This window comes from Pygoscelis adeliae, unplaced genomic scaffold (genome assembly GCF_000699105.1).
Source record: "Pygoscelis adeliae isolate BGI_AS28 unplaced genomic scaffold, ASM69910v1 Scaffold513, whole genome shotgun sequence".
Classification (NCBI taxonomy): domain Eukaryota; kingdom Metazoa; phylum Chordata; class Aves; order Sphenisciformes; family Spheniscidae; genus Pygoscelis; species Pygoscelis adeliae.
In genome coordinates, this window is record NW_008824591.1 from 2163438 (window position 1) to 2172674 (window position 9237).

The 9237-nt window shown below is 54.0% G+C and overlaps 1 protein-coding gene across 1 annotated transcript in view; it reads right to left on the reverse strand.

Moving 5' to 3' along the window:
* Window positions 1–6239, reverse strand: part of LOC103915426 (receptor-type tyrosine-protein phosphatase U-like) — a 6903-nt gene extending 664 nt beyond the window's left edge. Inside the window, exons 1-3 of the mRNA XM_009322236.1 lie at window positions 6136–6239; window positions 3720–3877; window positions 2484–2619 (exon numbers count right to left, since the gene is read on the reverse strand). Coding sequence (XP_009320511.1) covers window positions 2484–2619; window positions 3720–3877; window positions 6136–6213 — 372 coding nt within the window. The 5' untranslated portion in view covers window positions 6214–6239. The remainder of the gene's footprint in view (window positions 1–2483; window positions 2620–3719; window positions 3878–6135) is intronic.
* Window positions 6240–9237: the final 2998 nt, after the last annotated feature.

The window sequence follows — 9237 nt, forward strand, 5'->3', positions numbered from 1 at the left end:
GAAGCAACAGCCGGGAGAAACTCTGCTTTCGGCAAACGACACCCATTGCTAGGGAAGGGGATGAGCCATCCCCCGGATCCAAACACACCACACGCGCCGAATTTCCTGCATTCTGGGGGCACGCGGCACCTTCGCCTCCCCCAAGGGATGGACAAGGACTGCGACGTCCCCTTACTGCGAAAATATGGTTTATTCACCACACCAGGGTACAAACCAAGCAGCACCAGTTGGCGGGGCTCCACCGACCAGCCTCACCCACGGAACCCCAACCACCACCGCAGTGATTGACATCTGTCAATCAGATGGTGGCAGAGCCGTGGCAATGACGGGGTCTGGGGTTCAGAGATGTACAAAATAAAACCATGGGCATGAAATTGAGGAGCATTTTTATTTTTTAGTTCAGCGGAGGCTGCAAATGGGGAGCGTGCCCAGGCACGTGCCATGGCCTCGCTGCATCTGTTGTCCGGAGACACCCTGCCCCGGCTGCCAGGATGTTTCTCATCACAAATTCTCCTGCTGCAGATAAAAAAAAAAGCCATTTTCCATCCCTGGCAGGGATTTGGTCTGGGTGTTTGCTTTGCGCGGGGGGAGAGACACGAAGGGAAGTCCCAGGAGCTTTCACTTCCAAAAATCCAAATTTTTCAAGGGAAACGCCAAACGAATGAGCATTTTGGTGCTCAGGTCAAAGTCTGACCCGCCTGCGATGGCCGGGTTGGAGCCAAGGGGTGCGAGTGGGAAAGCTCCTCTCCGAGCCCGTGGCAAGACGGGGCTCACTCTCCCATCCTTTCCTTTTCCTGAGACAGCTATGGACGGTGTCAGCATCTTCCCACCCTTTGCTCCCCCCCTGCTGCAGCTCCCCAGCTGCACGAAGGGAAAGCCCAGCATGGCTGGCTCCTGGTTTTATAACAAAAATACTGAAATTGGGCTTGCAAAGGCAGTCTCGTCCATCCTTGTTCTCCTTTACGTGACCCGTTCTTGTGCTCTCCTGTCCTCGTACAACTCACAGCACAGAAAACTACGGGGGAGCTCGGACCTCGGAAGTGCCCATCCCCATGAGATGTTGCTCCTTCAAGCATCCAACAAGCCAAACCAGCTAGAGTGGGGAAAAAAAAACCCAAATAAATCAGGTTTCTGATGCTGCTGCAAGTGCTGGGACATCGTGGGAGCATTCCAGGTGTGACAGCAGGGAGGAAAAGGGGAGAGTTCATCTCCCAAAATCCTCATCGGCAGCTTGAGCACCGGCACGAAAATCCTGTTATCCCCCATGTGGGTGGGCGGCTGCTCGGGGACCCCAGGTGGGAGCAGGCAGCAAGGGAGAAGGGCTTCAAAGTGAGGAGGCTGTGACAGCTTAGATTAAAAGCACATAATGCTTTTTGGATTAAGAAAAGGGATTGTTTCAATTTATTATCATACAAAAATAAACCCCACAGGCAAACAGAGGGGGAAGATGCACGGGCAGCGGGAAACTGCTACGCGCCGGCTGCTCTCCGCTGGGCTGTGGCTCTTTACACCAGGCGAGGATCTGGCCTCCCAGTGACTCCAGTAGATTGGGATTCCCAGAATAGACGGTTCAGGTTCATTTGAGGCTGGAGGATGCTCGTGTCCTGATGTGAAATGTTGCCTTTTTTTAGTACCTTTGCAATTTAGCCCAATGGGTCTGGTGGCTTCATGCTTGTCACATCATCTTTTCATTATCTGCATCCCTCCCTCCGCTTCCCGTCCCCTCCCTCACCTCCTCCTCCTCCACTTCAATTCCTAATGCAAATCACATCCCCTCCTCAAAACCATTTCATTTTGCAACTTAAAGATTTTATAACCTAAACAGGGTAAACATTTCCGGCTGACTTGTTTTTAAAACGTCACTAGGCACCTGGATTCCTCCACCACGGGGACAGACACGCGCCTGCTCCGTCCTCTGTCCTGTTATCGAGGGCCTGAAATAGGGCACGGGCTTTTCACCCTGACCCGCCGCCACCTCCAGCCTCCCCGTCGTGAAACGTGGCTCCATCGCTGCCCCCAGCAGCTTCTCCACCAATTAACTTCACTCAAAACGCAGTTCCCTTTTATATTTCCAACAGGAATTTGTCTGACTCCACCTTAGAGCTGCTCCCGGCACTGCAAACCCTCCGAAGAACTGCAATTACATCCCGTGAATTAATGCGAACCTGCCTTATTGCTCCTGGGAAGGATTTCTGACAAGCCCAACACCGACGCCAAGGACGTGTCAGCACGGCAAGATGAAGGCAAGCCCGAGGATCCTTTCAACAGCTGCCTCGCCTCCCTGTCCGCCCCAGCCCGCGGCATGGTGCCGGCACGCTCACCGAGACATGCTCTGCATGAGGATGCCCATAATCCTAACCAGGATTCGGGATGGGAAAGGAGGTTTTCTGGGAGGTGAGCATCCCCCAGCAGCTCCCCTCCCTGCCGGAGGGACGCGTGGCGACCAGCAGCCGGGGTGGACGCCAGTGGTGTCTGGTGCTTACCAAGGTCTCTACCATATTTGGCTTGTAGTTGCGGAGGGTCTTTGCAGCATAGAAAACATCTGCCATGTTGTGACACTTGATCATCTCCAGGATCATGGTGGAGGCACAGAAGGTGCCGCTCCGGCCACCTCCGTTCCTGGTGGGAGAAACACACGTTGGTGGTGAAAAGATGGCATTAGAGCATCTCCCAGCTCCCTCTAATTCCTCCTTTCTCTATCCATCCCAGGGGATGTCCCAGAGCATGGGCTTATACCCCAGAATCCCCCCAAACTGGGGGACCTGAACCAGACCCACGTGGTGGCAGGAGCTGTGATCCTGCCCTCTGGTCCTCACAAGAGCCATAACAGAGCATGAAAACACCTTTTTGGACCATCGGGGCTGGATCTTGGACATCTGGGCTGAGTTTCCAGCCCTGCCATGGCCCGATTCCTGGTGTGACCTTGGGGAAGCCACTGTGTCCTCCTGCCACCCTCTTCCCATCTACCAACCCTCTTCCCTGGGCTGATGACCTGTTGGGTAGTGCTGGCTGGAAGAACCATCCCACGTTTCACCCAGTGCACAGCTCGCTGGGTACCTCCCCCCATCCTGGGCTGAAACCGTCCTACACCACCACATCTGATCCCTGGCAGCAAAGGGGACCGGGGAAGGGAAGAGAGAACGTGATGCCAGTGTTTTATAAAGCATGTTCTCAAATTATCCTTCGGCTAATGAAAATGGACAAGGCTGTAATTAATTTTTGATTAAAGGCTCGCCTGCTGCCTCTACCAATCTGCGAACGTGCTAGGTCCCATCCGAGGAGAGCACGCAAGGGTGTTTGTGTGAGCCAAATCCAGCTGGGAGGAGGGGGATGGAGAGCACGTCTACCTCGATGAGAAGCAGGCAGTGAGAGATACACAGCTCCTGCTGCATCCCTTTGGAGCCTGTTACGGGCACGGGACGTGGTGACAGGGCTGGGACCTCTGCCGAGCCCCGCTGCAAGGCAGGGGACCGGTGTGAACGGCAGGGTTGCTGCTAGCAGGTGTCACTCCCACTGAGCATCTATCTCATGGAGGAGGTTTGACATGGTGACCACAAAGCGCCTCACCCAAAACTCATGTTGTGGGAGAGAGAGCACCATCTGGGGACAAAGTCACCCTGGTGAGGGCTTTTTAGAGGATTTCCAGGCAGAACTGTGGACACGTGAGCTGGTGGCATCTCCCCCCATGGAGAGCCCGCTCCTCTCCAGTTGACACTCACAAGCAGTGCACCACAGTCCTGCCATCGCCGCTTTCCTTCTGCCACCTCTCCACTTGGGCCAGGAGGTGCAGGAAGGACTTCTTAGAGTCTGGGGTGTCTCGGTACGCTGACCACCGCAGATACTGGAAATGTCGGACCATCAGGTGCCCCTCCTGCAACTAGAAAAGCAAACCTCATCAGCTTGAACCCATGGGCTGCCCTCATTTGCCTCCGCTGGAGCTCTGATAGAGGGCAAGAGGGGTTTGCCATGCATCAACAGTAGTGGAAGAGAGGAAAACCCTTTCCTGGTGCTTTAAGATGGATGGTTCAGCCCTCTCCTCCGCAGCTCACAGTGGTCCCACCACCCCATCCCACCCGGGGGAAGCTCCACTGACATGGTTTATCCTAACTCACAGTGTCTCGGACGGTCTGTGTATCTCACAAAACCTGTTACCAGACCCCTGAGCCTCCCCAAGGCTTCTCCATCATGTCCTTGTCTTGCATGCAGAAGATCCCAGGGGAAGTGTTTTGTTGTGTTCGCTGTAAACCAGGAGGCTGATGAGAAGCTGCCACCCACGGAAACGGGGAGCGGTGGAAGTGCGCCTTAATACCCTGGTAATCTGGTTAGTTTTGAAACCTAATCTGGTTAGCAGGCTCCAGGAGGAAGATTACATCCACAAAGCTAAACGAGGCCAGGCTTTAGCCAGGCAGATGTGGGGCTCTTGCTCAGAAGTACTCGGGGCATCAGGAGTACCTGATGGGATGAAATCACGGGTCACCCACTCCAGCCGCATCTCAAGGCTCAGTGGCACATGTGTGGGGAGCACGCATCAGTGGAGAAAGGGGGGGATCAGAGACAGATTGGGGATCCCCAGCTCTGGAGGGCTCCATCCACCTGATTTCAGATGCCTGATGTGCATCTGAGCACATCTGGCGAGCACCAGACCTCTCCAACCAGCGGGACCAGGTACTCCTGCGACTCTGCAGGGACCCCCCAGCCTGGGGGGTGAGTGTTGGGGGCATTTGGTGCCCACTCCAACCAGCACATCCCAAACGCACAGGGGCTTTTCTGAACCTTTTTGGGAGCTCCGATGCGGGTCTGCAAAGTGGCTGGGATAGGCTGACCTCCCCAGGCTTGAGCTTTTGCTTCAGCTGGAAGCCAGGAAGGCAGAGGGGGAAGATGAAACAAATAAGTGGCAGTTAAAACAGGAGAAAAACTCCTCTGACAGCCTGGGAAGAAAAGCTTTTGGATCCATTTTGAAGCTCAGGTGAAAGCTCTGTCTGGCTCTGGAGGACTTGTGACACCTCCCAATGCCAGGCTCCCCTCCAGCCAGCAAGGCTTGGCAAGAAGCAGCTCCTTGCATTTACCAGCATTCCTCCAGTGATCTGCTCCGTGGGGAAATCTCTTCTTAGATCCAGAGATTTCAATCACGCTGCATTTTAATTTAGCATGGGGTATATTCTACCACCTGAGAGCAAAGCACATTTAGTGAAGGATTTTGTGCTGATACCCAGGAAATGCCAGATGCTCCCACAGGGAGAGCAAAGCAAAACCCTCTTTGTGTTAAGAGCCCAGATAATCAGGAGTTATTTCCTCCAACCCAACTCCCATGCCAAAGCACCCTTCCCAGCCAGGCTGTCAGCCAAGCCACATGCTCACTTCCAAGCTCCCTAATTCCCATCTGCCCAATGAACTCCACTGGAGCATTGGCCTCAGCCTCTTGGCAACCCTCAGGAGATTTGAAGATCTCAGGGATGCACCTCTCCATGGCCGGCTTTTGTAGTTATACCTTTTTTTTTTCCACATACAGTTCTGCACCCATGGAGGCTGTTCACTGCAGTCCCTGTCCCTTCCCAATTTCACTGCGTTTCTCTTCATTTAAAGGCAAGCTGAGCCAGCCAAGCGTCAATGCAACAAGGACAACAGGTGAAAACCTGTGCGGGTCTTCTCACCCTGCAGGAAAAGGGCTCTGCTGGTCCCAGGGGAGCCACCATGCCCATGCGGGGAGTCTCCATCCTGTGATATATGCATGGCAGGGCAGAGATAGACCTCCAGGCAGGATGAGAAAGGTCTTCCTACAGAGTTATCTAAAATCTTGCAAGGAGCTGAAGAAGACACCAGCATCTACAGCACCATTCAGTTAGTTTATATGGAGAATTACCTGGCCAGGCAATACAAGCTCTAGGACTACATGGCCTCACTAGATACATCATCCTTCTGCTCTCCGAAGGAGGTCTTCACCCATATAAAGCGATGCCCCAGCCCTTCCCCAAAGCAGCAGCTAAAAAAAGCGATCCATCCCCTGCACACGAGCTCATCCAACCCAGACCTCTGCACTGGGAGATGCCTGGGGGGCACCTGGACACACACACACAGACATGTGCGAAGTCCCCCAACCACCCTTCGCCAGCACTGAGCCAGAGGAAAGACCCTCACCCGTGTGATGTTTTGGACTCGGAAGAGACGGGACACGATGTCCTCATCCACCGCTCCGGAAACGTACTCCACCTCCATCGGGCCGTACTGCTGGAGCCCCGGCTCAGGCCAGTATTGTAAACAGGGCTGTGAAGAGAAGAGGCACAGCTCGCTGTGACCGGGGGACATGCACTGGGACATGGTGAAAGGGCATCATGCATCACAGACAATGTCGAGCGGAATGGAGTGGTTGGTGCTGGACACCGAGAGGGGCTGCTGGCACAGGGGGTGGCCCCAAGATGGGACGCTGGACCCATGATGCCATTACTCATGCAGGACCCACAGCACATTGCTGGGTGGCCTCAGCTTGTTGAGGGATCAAAGCTGAAGGGTCAGGTCCATTCCCTTGGCACCCATGTAGCTCTCTCCCCACTGCACAAACGCAACAGCTGATGCTGCCGGCGATGCGCTTTTCCAGTCCAGAAGAAGGCAGGATGGTCCCTGCTTCAGCCCCAGCAAGCACAGGCCTGATCCTGCACCATGATGGAGCAGGGCTTGGCTGCTCCAAGTCTGCTTTCAATCCCCACCGGCTTCAGAAGCAGCTCTGCCATCAGTAGCAACAGCAACGTGGGATGACGGTCCCCCTCACCCCATGGCCAAGACATCCCTCCAAGTCAAAGCGATCCCAGCTTGCAGCTCAGGTAAGGGCTGGGGAGCGACTCCTGCTCCCCACCACGTGTCCAGCACGGCATTGATGGATGGCTCGGTCCAAGGGTCACGGATGTGAATTTTTCACACTACAACAACTGGGAAACCAGCATCGACACAAAATATATGATGTTTGTCACCACACTTTAACAGGGCATTTAGCATTTCAGGCCATCTAACGACTTGGGCCTAACTGCATGGCAAATGTGTTTGAGAAATAATTGGTTATTAATAGGGGCTATAAATCTCCAAGATCTCTAAGCCTTCTAGACTCAGAGCTATAATTTAGATATTAAAACTTCCTTCGGCAAGACTTAGTTCAAGTGAGGGATATACCCTCTAAGTCACCTTTCAGAGCTGCCTGCTGTAAAGGTTGATTTATTACCTGTTGGTCCTAAACTGGTAAACATTTAAGATCCAGCTAAGTATTGTAACACAGACATCCTGAAGAAGAGACGTCCAGAGAGAGAGGCAGGGCTGAATAATGAAGAAAAATGGCAGTCCCCGTTGGACGGTGCCAGGGGACAGCAGCCACTGCAGGGGACGGGGACCTCGGGGAGGATGGCACAGGAGCGGGCAGCTCCTGCGAGGCTGTAGGGCGTTTCTGGACCATGGAATGAAAGAACAGGTTGAGAGAGAGCAATAAAATCAGTTTCGCTGCCTCCTTCCCTGCCACGGGCCACTGCAGCTGGGTTCAGCCGACAGCTGATGTTTGTGCTGCTGACGGGAGGTGCTGGATGGTCACAGTGAAGGGACAGTAAGATGGTGGCACTGCTGCAGCGCTGGGTTTTTGAAGGGGCACTTGGTCCCCGGCAGGTATCTCAGCACACATGAGGGTAAATGCGAATCAAGGTGAAAAATGCACATGGGAGCATCAGTTGCCCTCGCCTAGCTAGACCTGCCCGCTGCTCGGGCAACATAGCTGCTCTCCTCCGCAGCCACGGTTGCAGGCAAAGCCCTTACATCCTCCCAGCTTCAACACCTCCCTGCACACAGAGGGAAGCCAGGCAGCTCCATCCCATCGGGAGCCGCCACTGCCAGCCAGGGCTCTATGCGGCAATGTGCCCAGCCCCGTCCTCGTGCCAGGACCGGAGAGCCTGCCCGCCCAGGCCAGAGCCACCCTTGGGTGCCGGGTCTGCACCGACACCCTCTGCTCTGGACTCGCAGAGGCACAGAGAGGCAACAGCCACCACGAGAACTCACTTCTCACATTTTCAGTTGAAAACACCCTTCATGGCCCTGCTCAGAACATCTCCTGAGCAGTCCACAAACAGCTGCTCACTGTCTCACGGGCCACAGAGAACAGCTAAAGCCTTTATCCTCATTCCTGTTTTCGTATGGCCACGTTTGCATGATGGACTTCAGTAAAGCAAACACTCAGTACGTCACTTGTATGAGCGACTGGGAAGAAAAGTGCTGATTCCTACAGGAGCTACATCAAACCTTTCCTTTACTGAAAAAAACAAACAGTTCTGGGAGAGGGTGTAATTTAAAAGGCTGATAGAACATGACTGAGTTTCCTGGGTTTGGTTCTAAAGGTTCACTCTTAAAGAAAATTAAAGTGCTCTCCAGCCACTCCTCTCCCAATTTATCCTTGTGCCCGGTGTTACTCCCTCCCAGGTGCAGAATCCGGCATTTGCTCTCGTTCCATTTCATGCCATTGACGAGTGCCCAATGCGCCAATCTGCCTAGATCCCTCTGCAAGGCCTCTCGGCCCTCAAAAGAGTCAGTAGCACCTCCCATTTGGTATCATCAGCAGAGTTGCTAATGGTGCATTACACTCTTGCATCCAAATCACCCATACAAACACTGAACAGAACCAGCCCTAGGACTGAGCCCTGAGGAACACCGCTGCTGACCGCTCCCCAGGCAGATGTAGCCCCATTCTCCACAACCCCTGGAGCCCTGCCGCCAGCCAGTTCTTCACTCGCCGCACCCTGTACCTGCTCATCTCACAGCTGGACAACTTGTCCCGAAGGATGCTGGTGAGGGACAGCATCAAAAGCCTTATGAAAATCCAGACAAACTACACCCACCGCCTTTCCTTCATCCACGAGGCGGGTGACCTTATCAAAGAAGGATGTAAGAGCAGTTAAACAGGGCTTTCCCTTGGTGAACCCATCTTGACTGTGCCTGATGATTGCATTGTTCTTTAAATGCCTTTCAGCAGCACCCGCTATGATCTTCTCCATCATTTTTCCGGGTACTGAGGTCAGACTAACAGCTCTGTAGTTTCCTGGGTCTTCCCTCTCACCCTCTCGTAGATGGGAATAACGGTGGGTGGCTTCCAGTCAGCAGGGAACTCCCCAGACCCCCAAGACCTTTGGTAGATGATGGAGAGTGGTCCTGCCATAACGTCCGCCAGCTCATCAAGAGCTCTGGGACGAAGCCCATCAGGCCCCACGGACTTAGGAA